Source organism: Staurois parvus, unplaced genomic scaffold (genome assembly GCF_062004578.1).
Source record: "Staurois parvus isolate SC_StPar_1 unplaced genomic scaffold, SC_StPar_1.0 ptg000174l, whole genome shotgun sequence".
Lineage (NCBI taxonomy): Eukaryota > Metazoa > Chordata > Amphibia > Anura > Ranidae > Staurois > Staurois parvus.
In genome coordinates this window covers 2,058,467-2,078,213 of record NW_028317970.1, presented here as the reverse complement: position 1 = coordinate 2,078,213, position 19,747 = coordinate 2,058,467, and the positions used below count along the sequence as shown (strand labels likewise).

Below are 19,747 nucleotides of genomic sequence, written 5' to 3'. Positions count from 1 at the left end.
CCTCTTACCCCTGTAGCTCCACCCTGTGGGCGGTCCCTCAGTAGGCATCATCAGTACAGTGCGGGGCTATAAACCATACATTGGATGTGAATGGGGCGAGCATACATGAGCAGCTTGGAGGAGAGGGCTGCAGTGACCCGGTCCGACCACTAGAGCGAGGCTGCTGTCACACAGAATGAGGTCACTGATTCCCTGTATTCTGGCACCCCCAGAGTAACCCATGTAGTGCAGGGGGCCCCACGGCAGGTTTTGTGTCCCCGGAGTGGGGTTTTAGTACATCATTATGTGTTTGTATTTCTTATAAATGCAATCAGTGTAAATCCAGGTCACATGTTTGCGTTTGATGCGTGCGCACGTCCTGGATACAGCAGTCCATTCATTTGATGGGGCTGCTGTCCTCATGAGAAATGCAGTGAAGAAGTCCTCAAACCTTGTTTTATAACACGTCACACGGAACCACGGGGTTTTACACATGAAACCATCACATTTATTGATGCGTGGGGGGGCCATTACCATTAGGAATGAAATGCAGTCCTATGCATCTACCAGAGAGCGGCAGATTTTACCTGGAACACGCGTGATCGTGCACCCAACGCATGTGCAGTTCCTTTACAGCAGAGCTCAGATTGGGAAAGGGAGAGGCAGCGTAAAGAGCCAATCAGTTTGCTTGCAGTGTGTATGTGATAACTGGGAACATATGAGTGTGTGGGGAAGGCAGATGTGTTTTATTCTACCTTTAGGTGCATTGCAGGCCATGTAGTGCACTCTGCTGTGATTGGCTCATCAGGACAGACGTCAGAGGAGAATGAACAAACTGACCCAATCAGCAGAACATCCCTCCTATGGTGGCCGTACGTGGCTCCATACAACTGATTGGTCAATGACTGATCTGACTAAAGGATTGAATGGGAAATGTATGAACAGAGACAAAGCCGGCACGGCTGAATAACGAGTGACAGACAGTGACGGGTCGTCTCATTGTGATGGAAAATCACATCTGATTTATATTCTTCTTCATTCATCAAACAATGATCACTGAGGGAGGTTCCTGGCATCTCTGCACACCCTTGTTGATCTACAGGTACAATAATGTCATTGATTCATGCGGTACGATTGATTATTTTCCTTCCCACACAACCAATCATCTTGGGTCGATGGAAACCTTTCGCTCATCGCTCCGCCATCTTTGTTTGGCTGGATGGCTTTGTTGAATCAGACATTGATCGTTCAGTTTGATCTCACTGTGTATGGGCACTCTAAGATAGTTGCCCCAGAACAAGTGTTCCCATCTGCCCTCTATTCTTGTTCTGGGGACAACAGTCACATTTTACATTTCCCGTTATTTTCTATTTCATGGCATTTCCCCAGCAAGATTTATTTTTTACTGCCACTACATGTCCTTCGTCTGATAGCCAGCATCATTCAACCCACTTCATCTGAGCCCAGGTCATCCTGGGCTTGCTACAACCTGTGAATGGACACTGAAAGGAGAAGCAGCAGAGTAATGAACTCATCTCATCACTCTGCTCTCTCCTCCTGTCAGCATGCTTCTGTCAGCATATGACCTGATTGGCTCCTTGTATTGCAGGGAGACCATCAGCTCTGTAAGCTCCAGCTAGAAATGTGATCTGAACTCCCACAGGTAGTCTGTCCTTCCTATATACTGGGGAACCTCTCATTTGTCCATATATACCCAATAAAGGACCGGCTATTAGCACCAGAAGACTGAGCTGATACTCTGCCTGGTGATGATTGTTCATTCATTTTATGTGGAGCTGCTGTGTCCTGATAACCATCTGAATGATGGCAACTCTTCATATTTACAACTGACACTCTGACCACATTATTAGGGTTTGTGACATTTGGACTTCTCTTTTATCCTCTTTGATCTCTTCCTCTGGATATACATTTGGACCCCTCTTTTTCTCCGCTGTGATGTCCCCCTAGATATACAGACAGACCCCTCTATCCCTGTGATCACCCACAGAAATACATTTGGACCCCTCTTTTTATCCGCTGTGATGTCCCCCTAGATATACAGACAGACCCCTCTATCCCTGTGATCACCCCCAGAAATACATTTGGACCCCTCTTTTTATCTGCTGTGATCTCCCCCTAGATATACAGACAGACCCCTCTTTTTATCCCCTGTTCCCCCCACCCCCCGGATATACGCTGCTCAAAACAATTAAAGGCAGACTTTGTAATCAGAGTATAGCATAGTCAATGTAACTCCTGGGATATTGATCTGGTCAGGTAAGTAGCAGAGGGGGTTGTTCATCAGTTTCAGCTGCTTTGGTGTTCATCATGATTGGATTCCAGGTTTTGAACTAAGAATGATAATTATATTTGACACAAGAGATAACGGCCTTAACTTGGACCTGGGATTCCTCAATCATTATCCAACAGTTTTATGACTCCCTCTGTGAGTGTTATTCCCCCCCCCCCCCAGTCTTTGCTTTTGCTTTACTGTGTCTTATCTCTAGTCTTTCTGTTTTTTTATTTGTTTTTTTTCTCATCCCCACATCTCTTCTAACATTCTGCTAAAACTTTGTAATAGTACTGCTTGGACCCTGAATAAGGGGACATACCCCAAACGCTTGTCCTCAAAATTGTATGTTAGTGCAAATAAAAAAAGTATCACGTCAGTACTCAATTGGTGTTAATGAAATTACCAACAGGTGCTTTAGATGGGCAACAGTGAGACAACCCCCAAAACAGGAATGATTTTACAGGTAGAGGCCACTGACATTTTTTCCCTTCTCATCTTTTCTGACTGTTTTTCACTAGTTTGGCATTTGGCTCGGATCAGTGTCACTACTGGTAGCATGAGGCCATACCTGGACCCTACAGAGGTTGCACAGGCAGTCCAACTGCTCCAGGATGGCACATCAATACATGGCATTGCCAGAAGGTTTGCTGTGTCTCCCAGCACAGAGCATGGAGGAGATTCCAGGAGACAAGAGCACAGAGGAGATTCCAGGAGACAAGAGCATGGAGGAGATTCCAGGAGACAGGCAGTTCCTCTAGGAGAGCTGGACAGGACCATAGAAGGTCCTTAACCCATCAACAGGACCGGTATCTGCTCCTTTGTGCAAGGAGGAACAGGATGAGACCTGCCAGAGCCCTACAAAATGATCTCCAGCAGGTTACTGGTGTGAATGTCTCTGACCAAACAATCAGAAACAGACTTCATGAGGGTGGCCTGAGGGCCCGACATCCTCTAGTGGGCCCTGTGCTCACTGCCCGACACCATAGAGCTGGATTGGCATTTGCCATTGAACCCCAGAATTGGCAGGTCCACCACTGGCACCCTGTGCTTTTCACAGATGAGAGCAGGTTCCCCCTGAGCACATGTGACAGACATGAAAGGGTCTGGAGAAGTCGTGGAGAACGTTCTGCTGCCTGTAACATGGTTCAGCATGACAGTTTTGTTGGTGGGTCAGTGATGGTCTGGGGAGGCATATCCATGGAGGGACACACAGACCTCTACAGGCTAGACAATGGCACCCTGACTGTCATTAGGTATCGGGATGAAATCCTTGGACCCGTTGCCAGACCCTACACTGGTGCAGTGAGTCCTGGGTTCCTCCTGGTGCAGTGGATCCTGGGTTCCTCCTGGTGCAATGGATCCTGGGTTCCTCCTGGTGCAGGGGGTCCTGGGTTCCTCCTGGTGCAGTGGGTCCTGGGTTCCTCCTGCTGCACTACAATACCCAGCATCATGTGGGGAGAGTATTCAGGCAGTTCCTGGAGGATGAGGGAATTGATACCATTGATTGGCCCACACGCTCACCTGACCTAAATCCAATAGAACACCTCAGGGATGTCATGTTTCGGTCCATCCGACGCCTCCAGGTTGCACCTCAGACTGTCCAGGAGCTCAGTGATGCTCTGATCTAGATCTGGGAGGAAATCCCCTAGGACACCATCCGTGGTCTCATTAGGAACCTCCCCCGATGTTGTCAGGCATGAATACAAGCACATGGGGGTCACACAAACTACTGAGGACATTCTGAGTTGCTGCAATGACATTTCAGCACAATGGTATGACACTCGGTGCCACCTGTGAGACTCGGCATGTGAAGGTAAAATTGCCGCACTGTGAAGCTAAGCATGGAGGTCACAGCAATGTGTACTCACCCAATCAGCTGCTTTCTTCATTTAGAGGTAGGTGATCAGGGGGTGGGTCTGTGACATCATCCTCTTCTAAGCCCCTCCCATCTGACCATGCCCATTACTCTCCATGACATGCCGAGCAGAACTTGGTTTTCATGTGATGGGCATTGGGCTGATTTGTGTTCCCCATGGATTGAATTATTAGGTGTAAACCAGGCAGATGGCTTGTTCTGGGGATTGTCAGTGATCACATGTCCTGTTATATGGATTCAATATCCATCACTCAAACAGGGGCACCCACTACCCACCAGGGACTGCAAACCACCAAGGACCTCAGGCTACTATCCCACCTGGGATCGCAAGCCCACCACCCCACCAGGGACCACCAGCCCACCACCCCGCCCTCCGGCGCGCTGTCCCTCTGGTGAAACTCCGGCGACCCAACACCTCCTGATGCTGGGCCCTCATCACCTCCTGAAGCTGTGCACTCAACGCCAGGACTCCAGCACCCCTGACGCCGGGCCTACAACACCTCCAATCACCGCGTCCTACGGCTCGTCCAGCCGCCGCACCACAGTGCCCACCGACGCCGTGCCACAACACCCATGAACGCCCGGCCTACAGCACCCACAGACTGCAACCAGCCAGCTGCGGCCCCAGCCGCCCACCACTCCCTCTCCCCTCCTACGATTGGACACTGATGAACTCCGTCATGGCATAACAGACTCTCCCCATCCTCACGTCCTCCCGTTCCCATGCCACCTTCCTCACCCTCCTCCTTCTCCTAACTGCTGGTGACATCTCCCCGAACCCTGGCCCTCCATCTCCCCACTCCCCTTCCCGGCACCCCCCTACTCACACCAACCACCGCAACCCCCTCAATCTCATATCTGCTCCCCACATCCACCCCTCCCTTCTCGGTTGCACTCCTGAACGCCCGTTCGGTTTGCAACAAGCTCTCCTCCATCCACGACCTCTTTATCTCCCACTCCCTCACCCTCCTAGCGGTCACCAAAACCTGGATCCAAGCCACCGACTCCACCTCCCCTGCTGACCTCTCCTATGGAGGCCTCGTCTGGACCCATACACCTAGACTGAGCGGAGGCAGAAGGGTCGGTATGCTCCTACCACCGCTGAGCACCTTCCAGGTCCTCCCTAACCCCCCCTCCCTATCCTTCTCCTCCTTTGAGGCCCACTGCATCCGGCTCTTCTCTCCCACCCCCCTAAGGATTGCGGTAATCTATCAGCCTCCTGGTTCCGCATCCCCCTTCCTAGATGACTGCCGCCTGGCTTCCCTTCTTCCTCTCTGAGCTACCGGCCATCATCCTAGGCGACTTCAATATCCCGATCAACGCCAACAGCCCAGCGACTTCCCAACTCCTCCTTCTAACCTCCTCCTTCGCGCTCACACAGCACACTCAGTCCTCCACCCACTCCAACGGAAACACCCTGGACCTCATTTTCTCCCACCTCTGCACCCCCCACGACTTCACTAATTCCCCCTTCCCCCTCTCTGACCACCACCTCCTCACATTCTCCATCTCACCCTCCCTCAACTCCCCCCCGAAGCGTCTAACCATCACCCGCAACCACCTCAATCTGGACCCGACCCATCTCCACCCAGCAGCTGACCGTCTGTATGACAGTATCCTCCCTCTGTCATGCCCTGACCTGGCCACTACTGCATACAACGACTCACTGTCAGCTGCCCTCGACTCCCTGGCACCCCTAACCACGCGTAACATTAGACCCCGACCGCTTCAACCCTGGCAAAATGACCACACAAATGCCTCAGACGATGCAGTTGCGCGCTGGAGCGCTTATGGCGCAAAACCAGATCCCCTCGCGCGTTCTTCCTCTATAAAGCCGCCTACGCCGCCTACCTCGCCTACACCACCTCCCTTCACGCCGCCAAGCAAGCCTATTTCATAACCCTTATCAACACCCTCTCCACCTGTCCTCACCGGCTCTTCTCCACTTTCAAATCCCTGCTCTCTCCCCCCCCACCCAGCACCTCACCGCCCACGAGATTGCCAATCACTTCCAAAACAAGATTGACGCAATCCGTAAGGACATTGTCAACTTGCAATCCACCTCTCCACCCAGCCTCCCGCCCTCCTTCAACCCCTCAACCGTCCCCTCCCGACCTCATAGCCGCACTACCCCCCACTATACCTAATGCCCCGCACATCATCACCTCCCCAACACTCCGCTCCCTCAGCCCAACTACCTCTGAGGAGGTCTCTAAGGTCTTCACTGAAGCCCTCCCTACCACCTGCCCCCTGGACCCTATCCCCTCACAGCTCCTCCAGTCACCCCCCCTCCATCATTCGCTCCCTCACCCACATCTTCAATCTCTCCCTCTCCACTGGCACCTTCCCCTCCCTTCTAAAGCACGCACACATCACCCCCATACTCAAAAAACCCTCCCTTGACCCCACCAACCTTAACAACCTTAGACCCATCTCCTTGTTGCCCTTCACTTCCAAGCTCCTTGAGCGACTGGCCTACAATCGCCTAAGCGCCCACCTCACTGATAACAACCTCCTTGACCCCCTACAGTCCAGCTTCCGTCCCCTGCACTGCCACCGAAACCGCCCTACTTAAAATCACCAATGACCTGCTAACCGCCAAAGCCAATGGCCACTATTCTATCCTTCTGCTCCTCAACCTCTCCGTGGCCTTCGACACCGTTGACCACCCCCTCCTCCTTGCCAAACTGCACTCCCTTGGCATCAAGGACGCTTCTCTCTCCTGGTTCTCCTCCTGCCTTTCCCAACGCTCCTTCAGCGTCACCTACAACACTGCCACCTCCCCCTCCCTCCCCCAAGGCTCTGTGCTTGGGCCCCTCCTCTTCTCCATCTATACCTCCTCCCTTGGCAAACTTATTCACTCCCACGGCTTCAATTACCACCTCTATGCCGAGGACACCCACATTTACCTCTCCACCCCCCACCTCACCCCATCACTCTCTGCCCGCATCGCCCACCTCCTAAACGACATATCAGACTGGATGTCGCTCCATTTCCTCAAACTTAACCTATCCAAAACCGAGCTCCTGGTCTTCCCCCCCACCCCGTGCCCCCCCCATCTTCTCCATCACTACTAACAACGCCACCATCACTCCCACCCCACATGCCAAAGTCCTGGGTGTCACCCTGGACTCCCACCTCTCCTTCCTACCCCACATCCAACTGCTATCTAGATCATGCAGGCTCCACCTTCGCAACATCTCCAAGATACGCACATTCCTCACCCCAGACACCACCAAACAACTCGTACACTCCCTCATCATCTCACGCCTGGACTACTGCAACTCCCTCATCATCTCACGCCTGGACTACTGCAACTCCCTCCTCACCGGCCTACCCAAACAAACGCTATCCCCACTCCAGTCTATCCTAAACTCAGCGGCCAGACTCATCCACCTCACCAACCGCTCCACATCTGCCTCCCCCCTCTGCCAATCCCTTCATTGGTCCCAGTTGCACAACGCATCAAATTCAAACTGTTAACTCTGACCTACAAAGCCATTCACAATGCCGCCCCAAACTACATAACTGACCTGATACCCAAATACTACCCTACCCGTGCCCTCCGCTCCTCCTACTCTCTAGCTCCCTGGTCTCCTCCTCCCACGCCCGATTGCAGGACTTCTCCAGGCCTTCCCCCATCCTCTGGAACTCTCCACCCCAATCCATCAGACTGTCGCCTACCCTCCTCACCTTCAGGCGCACCCTGAAAACCCTCCTCTTCAGGGAAGCCTACCCCAACCTCACCTAACACCCGACCTCACCTAACAACTAACCTCCTCCCCTCCTCCCACCACTCCATCCCCCACAGCCATCTCCTCCTGTGCCACCTTCCCCTCCCTCCTAGATTGTAAGCTCCAAAGAGCAGGGCCCTCGATCCCCTCGTGTACTGTATTGTCACTGTCCTGTCTCATGTTCTGTCCCCCCCCCCCCCGCTACTGTACAGCGCTGAGCAAACCCTTTGGCGCTATATAAATACTGTATAATAATAATAATAATCCTAACAGGAGTTCTGTCATTTTTCAGGATGTCAGTAAAAACATGTCCTCCGTCAGTAAATGTTCATGTTGTGTCAGTAATAAAAGTCACGGAGGGTTGGGAACCCTGCAAGGGGGGCAGAGATATGTGACTGCCTAGTCCAGCCTTTCTCAGCCAGGGTTCCTCCAAAGGGTTCTAGGGCTTCCTTGTCACTTCATTGGGCTGTATATGGAAGTGTCACCGACCAGCCGTTTCTGGATACACAGCTCTGTCATCATTGCACACACACACCATTTTGTTTTCATTCAATACATTTTTATTACAATTTCACTTTTAACAAGATTACAAAAATAACCAGGAAATAGTAAAGGCAGAAATCCGATTGGTCAGGAAGATCTCTTGTCTGGAATGTGGGGGCGGAGTCATTATTATTGGTGTACAATACAATACACAACGTGTTCCATTATTATAACAAAGTATTGTAGAAAAGATCTCAACATAGAAAATGGGGGAAAGGAGGAAATAAAGGCGGATATGAAGGGGAATCTGTGTACGGGGAACACCTTAACAATCACCACCATTTTATTCTCCAGGGCCTCTGATGTCACAGAATAGATGTTTGGGGGTTTCTCTCATCTTCAGGACCAAAATCTGCATTTTCCCATGTGTGCAAAATCATGCAGAAACAGCTCTGGCAGTGAGAGGGTTAATGTGGGCTAGATGGGATCCCTCTGCTGGGGTGACATTAGAGCTCCCCCTAGCTGCAGCCTGGTAATAACATTGCCCTCTAAATATTGGACATAATAGTGGATTTTTCCTGAAATACAGCAATCACTAATGGCACAATACCACATTATGGCCACTAGATGGAGCCAAAGGAATCAGAGTGTGAAATAAAGTATGCCTAATATTCGTCATGGCCGGGCGAATGTCACTCACATTCCTTCTAACTTTTTTTTTTTTTACTAAACCTCTAAGTGTTTGTGAAAGCTTCCACCATAAATATACTCAGCCAATGAGAGGCGATGACTCCATATTTATTACAGGTACTTCTATAGCACTGTCCATTTATACATAAATTGTTCATTCCCATCAGTCCCCGCCCCCGAGGAGCGTACAATCTAAGGTCCCTAACTCACATTCATACATACACATACTAGGGGACAATATACCTACCAGCATGTCTTTGGCATGTGGGAAGAAACCAGAGTACCTGGAGGAGACCCATGCAGGCACAGGGAGAACATGCAAACTCCAGGCAGGTGGTGCCATGGTTGGGATTCAAACTAATGACCCGAGTACTGCCAGGCAGAAGGGCTAACCACTGAGCTGCTATCAATAGCCAACCCGGTCCCACACTTCATCCATGTCTTTGGGGACCTCTGATCTCCTTATGAACTGTTTCTTCCATGATGAAGATCAGCCATGGAGTATATCTGAGGTGTATATCAGGGTGTGCTTCTTCCCCACATGAGAGCTGGGATGTCCAGCAACATTCATCTAGAAGACATTTCCCGCACTCAAGGCACTAATACACCTCCAGGGTTGTGTGGGACCCCTGATGTGCAGGAAGACAGGACTTCAGTGAGGAACATTTCCCTCACTCAGGACAGGAAAGTGGCTTCTCCCCCGTGTGACATCTCTGATGTTTGTAAAGATTGGACTTCACTGAAAAACATTTCCCACACTCACAACAGGCATACGGCTTCTCCCCCGTGTGAGATCTCTGATGTGTGTAAAGATTGGATTTCTGTGAAAAACATTTCCCACACTCAGGACAAGCATATGGCTTCTCCCCCGTGTGAGATCTTTGATGTGCGTGAAGATTAGACTTCTCTGAAAAACATTTCCCACATTCAGGACAGGAAAATGGTTTCTCCCCGTGTGCAATCTCTGATGAATACGAAGACTGGACTTATCAGAAAAACATTTCCCGCACTCAGAACAGGAAAGTGGCTTCTCCCCTGTGTGAGTTCTCTGATGACTGTAAACATGGAACCTCATTGAAAAACATTTCCCGCACTCAGGACAGGCATATGGCTTCTCCCCCGTGTGAGATCTATGATGTCTGTAAAGACTGGACTTGTCTGAAAAACATTTCCCACACTCTGCACAGGAATATGGCTTTTCCCCTGTGTGAGATCTCTGATGTCTGTAAAGATCAGACTTCTCTGAGAAACATTTTCTACACTTAGGACAGATATAAGGTCTTTTCCCTGTGTGAGATCTTTGATGCTTAACAAGATCTGATTTTGCTACAAAACTTTTCCCACACTCAGGACAAGAAAATGGCTTCTCCCCCTTGTGAGATCTCTGATGTCTGGAAAGATTGCACTTCTGTGAAAAACATTTCCCGCACTCAGGACAGGAATGTGGCTTCTCTCCTGTGTGAGATGTTTTATGCTCATTAAGACGACATTTAAAACGGAAACATTTCCCGCACTCAGGACAGGAATACGGCTTCTCCCCCCTGTGAGTTCTTTTATGCACATTAAGATGGGATTTATAACAGAAACATTTCCCGCACTCAGTACAGGAGAAGCTCTTCCCTATTGGAAGGCCGGCCTGGTCCCGCACAGTCTGAGGTTCCTCAGGATACAAGGAATCCGATGGTCCATCTACACTGGGTGGTGCCGGATGGACATTGGAGGGAGCCGGGTTTTCTCCTGGACTATACTGTGTGATATCCTCATCTTCTACTTCACAGTCTGGAGACAAAGTGAGACAATCCTCGGAGGTTTTCCTCATCTCCCGGCCATGGACTAAAATACAAAGACAAAGAGGATTACTAGACAGGAGCTGATTGGTTCCCCCAAACCAGGACTCCGCCCACATCAGGCAGCTTGGTCTCTGAGGAGTTTACAATTCCACCCTCAAGGGAACTAGGAAATGGCTCCTCTGATCTCCTACCAGGTCATTTCTTTATTCATGGACCTTAGTCAGAGAGTGAGGAAACAACCAGAACTGTCTTTTATAGGAGGGACAGTGATGAGGGGATTATAGGACGAGGGTCCCCACCCCCTCTATCACTCATCGCCATCTTCCCAACACAAGAAGTACTGCACTTCCTTATTTAGTCCATGATTTAGTCATGAAGAACAGCGGGGCTGAGCCCCACCAGAGGTCAGAGAGTGAGGATGGGGGGAGAACAACCAAGATGAAGACTGGACTGATCCTGAAGACCACCATCATTGGGGTATTGACTCCTCCCTCATTATCACTTTCTGTTTAAGGGTCCAAAGTTGGAGGATGTTATCACATTATTATCACCATGTAAAAGTCTGTGCTCCAATCACATCATCCGATATAAAATGTCCAGCTGGGAGGAAATGGGTGGAAAATAATTAAGGCCTAAAGTGAAGGAAATGTGTATTTGCTCCCCTGCTGATGTTGAATGGTCGCCCCTCACACAGAAATGATCGGTCTAACAATGGAATGTTCGGTGTAACACTGAGAGACAGAATACAACAAATTCAGCAGAAATGCGTCTAACAAATGATGACTGATCTGCATGTTCATGAGGGAAAGAAGGATTGGATCCCCTTCACAAAACATGACTTAGTACTTGGTGGCAAATCCCTTGTTGGCAATCACAGAGGTCAGACGTTTCCTGGAGTTGGCCCCCAGGTTCGCACACATCTCAGGAGGGATTTTGGCCCACTCCTCTTGGCAGATCCTCTCCAAGTCATTAAGGTTTGGTGTATGACGTTTGACAACTCGAACTTTCAGCTCCCTCCACAGATTTTCAATCGGATGAAGGTCTGGAGACTGGCTAGGCCACTCCAGGGCCTTAATGTGCTTCTTCTTGAGCCCCTCCTTTGTTGCCTTGGCCATGTTTTTTGGGTCATTGTCATGCTGGAACACCCATCCACCACCCATTTTCAATGCCCTGGCTGAGGGAAGAAGGTTCTCACCCAAGATTAGACTGTACATTGCCCCATCCATCGTCCCTTTGATGCGGTGCAGTTGTCCTGTCCCAAAGCAGAATGTTTCCACCACCATGTTTCACAGTTGGGATGGTGTTCTTGGGGTCATAGGCAGCATTCCTCCTCCTCCAAACAATGAGTTGAGTTGATGCCAAAGAGCTGGATTTTGGTCTCCTCTGACCACAACACTTCCCACCAGTCCTCCTCTGCATCATTCAGATGTTCAGTGGCAGACTTCAGACGGGCCTGGACATGGGCTTTCTTGAGCAGAGGGACCTTGCGGGCACTGCAGGATTTCAGTCCTTGTCGGCGTAGTGTGTTACCAATTGTTTTCTTGGTGACTGTGGTCCCAGCTGCCTGGAGATCATTGACAAGATCCTCACGTGTAGTTCTGGGATGATTCCTCACTGTTCTCATGATCATTGACACTCCACGAGGTGAGATCTTGCATGGTGCACCAGACCTAGGGAGACTGACACTTGTTTTGTGTTTCTTCCATTTGTGAATGATTGCACCAACTGTTGTCACCTTCTCACCAAGCTGCTTGGCCATAGTTTGGTAGCCCAGTCCAGCCTTGTGTAGGTCTACCATCTTGTCCCTGACATCCTTGGACAGCTCTTTGGTCTTTGCCATGGTGGAGAGTTTGGAATCTGATGGTTTGATTGCTCCTGTGGACAGGTGTCTTTATACAGGTAACACAATGAGATTAGCAGCACTCCCTTTAAGAGACTGCTTCTAATCTCAGCTTATTAGCTGTATGAAAGACACCTGGGAGCCAGAAATCCTGCTGAATGATAGGGGATCAAATCCTTCTTTCCCTCATGAACATGCAGATCAGTCATCATTTGTTAGACGCATTTCTGCTGAATTTGTTGTTGTATTCTGTCTCTCAGTGTTACACCGAACATTCCATTGTTAGACCGATCATTTCTGTGTGAGGGGCAAACATTCCATTGTTAGACCGATCATTTCTGTGTGAGGGGCGAACATTCCATTGTTAGACCGATAATTTCTGTGTGAGGGGCGAACATTCCATTGTTAGACCGATCATTTCTGTGTGCGGGGCGAACATTCCATTGTTAGACCGATCATTTCTGTGTGAGGGGCGAACATTCACCATCAGCCGGGGAGCAAATACACATTTCCCTTCACTGTATGTAATGTACAACTTATCATATGGGATACAAAAGTTAGGACTAAACAGTATTCGTTTTCTTCTATATTCATCTGGTGATCTAGCCAGTAAATCTGTTTTATAAAACTCTGCAGCAGAATGTATCAGTTCCAGGGATGAGGCAGACCATTTACCACTGACAGGGGGCTTACAATGATCAGCTTTTATTTATTCATGTAAAACTTTTATCCCAAAAGAAAAAAACTGTTTGATGAAACTGATTATGAAGTGTGAGCTGGAGTTTGGCTTCAATTAGTTACTGTTTTAAATCTGCTAATACATCTAACACTCCCCTCCCCCCAGACTGACCATGCTGCTGCCTCCACAGCGGGGGCGCTCTAATACAGAAGGTGTGTTACTGGCCAGATCACCAGGAGAAAACAGGGAAAAAAGCCAAAGAAAAGGAATGCAGCCGCCACCTCATCCTATGTCCAGTGATAGCAGTGACATCTACTGGCCACAGTGAGACATCACAAGACAACCTAAACTTAGGGAGAAACCAAGTGAAGAACTATACAATCAGCCTGAGCCAAGTACAGCCCAGCCACAAACTAAACCCACATAGTACCTCTATTCAGGACAAGGGGGGCGATACTAATACATAGTGTAAGGATCACAGCAAATTGGTGTTTAGTAATCAGAGATCACTTACAGTGGTTGTAACCCTCAGACATGGAATATGAACAAACATATCCCTCTACAGTGTGTACTTGTCTCACTCCAGAGCAATAAGAGCCACTTCTGTCTGCTATCTCCTTCCTCTGCGATCAGCATGAATCACTTCTGACAAGTCTTCCTGACACCAAGAGAAAAAATGTGAAAGGGGAGAAGCTCCAGCACACAGCCTGTGATTGACAGCCTCAGCTCTGTTCCTGTGTGCTGTGTGTACCTTCCCTCCAATCACCTTTAGAGCTCACCTCACTGAACTCTGCAGAATGTGACTTTATCTCTCTGTCTCTTTTTTTCTGACTTCTCAGACAAGTTGTATACATTCTGGGCTTTGAACAGTTGTAGAGAAGAGATTGCTGCAGATAAAAAGGTGCAACATATGTAGGATTTGTTTTATCTCTGTGTATCACCTGAGGCCAGTCACTGCACTGAGTATATGGAGGGATTACAACCACTTTAAATTTCTACTGTAGACAAGTTGCAGAGATCCCACACCACTGCCTCCCATCTCCTGAGACTGCACTCAGTGACTTGGGGCTGAGACACTACAGACATATCCCTCCACCCGGCACAGCCAGCAGATAACAGAGCAAGGAACCCTGGGAGAAATGTTCTGTCAGAGATCTTACTAGATCCGGGCATGGAGCAGAAGATCAATAGCACACACCCCAGGTGTCTAGGTCTAGTAACATCTATGATGAAAATGAACATTTTGCTGCCAGCTGAACCCCAGAACCTCCATAAATCCAGTCTAGATACATAAATTGTGTCTGCAGCACAGAGAAGGAAGATTATCCGAGAGAAATCCAGGAATACAGGACGGGGAACACAGCTCAGGAAAGTGACCAGGGGATTACAGGCTGATATCACCCAGTCCCCGCCCTACTCTGGACCAATCAGTGAGCAGTATGGGTGGAGGAATGGATTTAGTGTTCATGACCCACCTGTGCTGATCTCTGTAGGAGTGTCCTCCTCTATAAATGTCCTCGTTATTCCATCCTCCTCCATAGACTGCTGATCATCCCTCACATACGCCTCTTCTTCTTCAACCTCAAATTCTCTCAGGTTTCCACTCTGAATATATAATAAAAATGACATCAATGGTAACAATGCAGATAATGTACAGATCCTAATGATACTATCAGTGATTGTTCCTCATCTACCTGATGATGGTGAGGGATGGTGTGACCTTCCTGTGTGGAATCCCGGGAATACAGAGGACGGGGACATCTCTCTGGTGGGTTCCCATGACTGGATCCATCTGTAGGAAACACACACACTGACTGAATCCATTGTTTCTATGTGTTTATCAGATGATGGGGGATCTAGGTGGATCCTCCGTACTGCTCTCTCCTTTACAATAAAGTCTCCTCTTACCCGGTGATGTGAGGGGCGGCTGATTGTCCATCATGACGTCCTTGTAGAGATCCTTGTGTCCTTCTAAATACTCCCACTCCTCCATGGAGAAATAGACAGTGACACCCTGACACCTTATAGGAACCTGACACACACAATGATACAGTCACCATCCAGACACATCCCTTGTCTGTTACTGGAGAATGTCCCAGAATTCCCGGCACCGCTCACCTCTCCTGTCAGCAGCTCCATCATCTTCTTGGTGACTTCTAGAATCTTCTGCATGTTGTGTCTCTCAGGGTTTAGGGAGTCACATGGAGGCACTGTGATGGTTATATGATCACCTGACTTCAGAAGAGGAAATCTCTGTATTGAGGAACCAATAAGAATATGATGTTAGAATCCCAGAATCCTCCTCACCTCTCCGGTCAGGTCAGGTCTGTGTGATGTCATGTGACCTCCCAGAATCCTCCTCACCTCTCCGGTCAGGTCTGTGTGTAGGAATCGTGCACACAGAGATAGATAATTTTCTATGTTATACCATTTCTAACTCCCAAAGCAGGCTACCCCCTCCATCTTGTAGATCTCTCATCCCCCTCCCGTGCTGTGGGGTGACATGTGGCCTGAGTGATGAGAAGGGTCACTGAACTTCAAAAGACCTTCCAAGGGGTTGTAAACACAGACTTACTTTTAAAAACTCACTTTACATATAAGTTGATATCTTCACTTAGAACATAACTACCTAAACATGGAGCCTATATTCAGAAGGCTCAGTTTGAGACCATTCTCCTGGTATGTGACACCCCTTAGCTGACCTACAGAGAAAAGCAGAAAAGTATATCTCTTGAACCATTTAAGTGCATATTTCATGTTTCATCTCTAACCATTCCGCAGATGCGGCTGAGTATTAATATACTAGTGACCAGGCCGGCAAATGTACCTAGGAAAAGTTATGAGCCAAAATATAAGCTAGGAGAGATTCTGCTTGTAACTTAGGTCTCCACCCAACACCCCTCCCCAAAAGGAGACCATTGGTTACTACTCCAAAGAGACACCCTGCTGGGATTTGCTAGAAAAAGGCTGTTATGCTTGGAGTGTGGATGAGAGAAGAGAAGATTCTCCTGCTTTTAACATCGAGACTAGCAGTAGAGCCAAGAAATTGGCTCATGAGACTTGAAACTGCATAACCCAAGCCTTTTTGGCTAGTACTCATCTACCTAAACTTCTGTTATCTCTTTGCTGTGTTATTGCTCTCTATATATTTATATATATATTGGTTACATCTTTTTTCTGTAAATCTTTTTATTGCACCCTTTTGACCTTTTAGTAATAAATCTTACTTTCTGAAAGTGTTGAACTGTTTCTAAAGCTCTTTAATGCAACTTAAGAATTCCTGCCGCTGAAGAGCGCTACTGTGTGTGTTTAACCCTCTGTATAACCTGTCTGCAGTGAAAGTGGTATACAGATGAATATTTCAACCACCCTAGTGTTATTGCTGATATTGCCGAGTTTCCTCTTTCTCTGTACAAAAAGTAGGTGGCGGCAATGTGAAGGGTTAATTGCGTAATTAACCTGACCCAGTAACTATCGTGCTCAAGATGCCGGTACATAGATTTGTGGTCCAGTTAGCTGGAAAATCAATGTGCAGGGTGCAGCTGGGCGTGGCATTGTTACGCACCTGACATCGCAGTTTTAGATTGGCTAGTCCTTTGGTCACGAGTCTGGTGAGAGGTGCAGAGATTTGATATCGCAATCGTCACACTGTGTATTATTAATAGACATAAGAGTGCTGTCATGTGACCTCCCAGAATCCTCCTCACCTCTCCGGTCATGTCTGTGTTTTTTTTAATACAGATCAAAGTGATGTCATGTGACCTCCTAGAATCCTCATCTCTCAGTCAGGTCTGTGTTTTATTAATAGAGATGAGAGTGATGTCATGTGACTTCCCAGAATCCTCCTCACCTCTCCGGTCAGGTCTGTGTTTTATTAATAGAAATGTGAGTGATGTCATGTGACCTCCCAGAATCCTCCCCACCTCCCCGGTCAGGTCTGTGTTTTATTAAAAAAGTTGAGTGATGTCATGTGACCTCCCAGAATCCTCCTCATCTCTCCGGTCAGGTCTGTTTTATTAATAGAGATGAGAGTGATGTCATGTGACCTCCCAGAATCCTCCTCACCTCTCCGGTCAGGTCTGTGTTTTATTAATAGAGATGAGAATGATGTCATGTGACCTCCCAGAATCCTCACCTCTCCGGTCAGCAGGTAGATGATCTCCAGGGTGAAGTTTAGTATCTTCTCAGTCATGTGACTCCGGTCCTCCTCCATCCTCATTGGTGCCATCATGTGATCTATACAGGTCTCCTTGTAGACGGATAACTTTGGGAAATGAAAGTAAGAATGATTTGGATGGTATTGGTCACACAATAATAGGATGTGGATGTGAGGGGGGAATAGGAGGGTTGATGGACATATAAGATCTACTTCCCCCATGGGAAGACAGTAGTCTGGACTGTTTAGCATTTGCTACATTTTGGAGGTCCCAGGACCCTCTTGGTCTGCCAGATCAGAAATCTCCTTTTCTCTGTTGGGTTTGTTTGGTCTCTGAACTGGTTTTGATGAGTATTAGATCTGCAGACAAGGAATGATAAATACGATCCTTCCTATGACTAGTTTGCTCTGAGGCAGTGCTGTGAGGTCAATGTCGGCTCATCATGAGGTCCAGGAAGGGGAACTTGATGACTTTTGGCCGGAGTTGCTGGATAATCAGGACAATTGGCAGAACTCCGGCTGCAAGGCTCCAATCTGTGGCAGCCTGCTGACTGACAGGAGTGATGTCACTGTCACTCTCTGCAGTAAGAGAAGGGATTGGATGGGATAGCAGGAGGATGGTGTTGGTTGAGTATAGAGTTGTGAGGAAGGAGCCTATTCTCTTCCCTCCAATGACAGCCTAGTGTGGGTAGAAGGAGGACAGCAGGGGGGAGCTGTTTGGTTCCCAAGTATACTGTAATATCCAGGACATTGTACAGAGTGGTGGTGGGTTCCTGGGGCTCTGAATTCCAGCACCGGGCACTGCCAGAGCCTGTGTCATGGGAGGTATTGGAGTGTCTCCTGAAGATGTATAGCACTGACCCCTGACTACCTTTTAGTAAAAAATGCACCAACAGACCTCCTCAAAGAACAAGTGCCCACCAAGGGGTGAAGGACTGTCCTTCTGCATTCCGCTTGGTATCTTGGAATACATTATTTGACCAGTGAGATGGTAAGAAGGTGAAGGTTGTCTTCCTTTCCTGGTAGGAGTTCTGTAAGGAGGTCTAGAAAGTAAGTACAGGTAAGAGGACAATTAGAGACCAAGAGCCCCCCTCCCTGCCTCAGTGTCCCCCTGAGCCTGACAAACTTCTCTTTCCTCAGAGCCCTGCTCCCCGCCAACCCTATCAAGGACCCAGATCCCTTCAGCTACTCTACCCCCTCAAAACCCTTGAACTCCACTGCCCCCTAAGGGCCCCCAAAGTCTCTCATCCTCAGTAACCCCTGAGAGACCCCTCAGCTCCTCTTCTTCCCTCAGACCCCTCAGTATTTTCCTCCCTCTGACACCAATGATGGAACATATTCTTCATGGCCGGCTGGGGAATGTTTTCTTCCTCCTGAGCAGCAATGTAAGGGGCTCTATGCTCCATACTCCTGACCCCGGCACTCCATCATTGTGTTGGCTGCATAGTGTAATGATTGCCCATTGGCTGCCTGTGTAGTGTCATCATTGCCCTTTGTAGGCCATGTATGGTCAGGATGGTCCTTGTCTTGTCTATTTATTGTCAGTGCTGTTTGTTTAGAGGACCATATTACTAGAATTTATCTCCACAATGAGGAGAATGTTCCGGCCCCGGAAGTGGGGGAATGTTCTGCCCCTGAAGGGGTTCATCTGGGTTCCCACACTATATATGTGTGTATCATCATCTGCTGGAGATAAAAGACGTCACAGTGACTATGGAGGAAGAGGACGGACGTGACTATGGAGGAAGAGGATGGATGTGACTATGGAGGAAGAGGACGTACGTGACTATGGAGGAAGAGGACGGACGTGACTATGGAGGAAGAGGACGGACGTGACTATGGAGGAAGAGGACGGACGTGACTATGGAGGAAGAGGACGGACGTGACTATGGAGGAAGAGGACGGACGTGACTATGGAGGAAGAGGACGGACGTGACTATGGAGGAAGAGGACAGACGTGACTATGGAGGATGAGGGCGGATGTGACTTTGGGGGAAGAGGACGGACATGACTATGGAGGAAGAGGACGGACATGACTATGGAGGAAGAGGACGGACATGACTATGGAGGAAGAGGACGGACATGACTATGGAGGAAGAGGACTGACATGACTATGGAGGAAGAGGACAGACATGATGGGGAGTTACTGGGTGTAAATATAAAATAACATCTTATTACCTCCTCTGCTGCTACTTTGACCACTGTCTCCTCGCTGCTTCTTATGGTA

General features: G+C 48.7%; 1 protein-coding gene across 1 annotated transcript; it reads right to left on the bottom strand.

Moving 5' to 3' along the window:
• Positions 1–8,419: 8,419 nt before the first annotated feature.
• LOC149462506 (uncharacterized) lies at positions 8,420–10,874 on the bottom strand. Its single transcript, XM_089676839.1, has one exon. The coding sequence runs from the start codon at positions 10,872–10,874 to the stop codon at positions 9,792–9,794; it is 1,083 nt and encodes a 360-aa protein (XP_089532965.1). The 3' UTR covers positions 8,420–9,791.
• Positions 10,875–19,747: the final 8,873 nt, after the last annotated feature.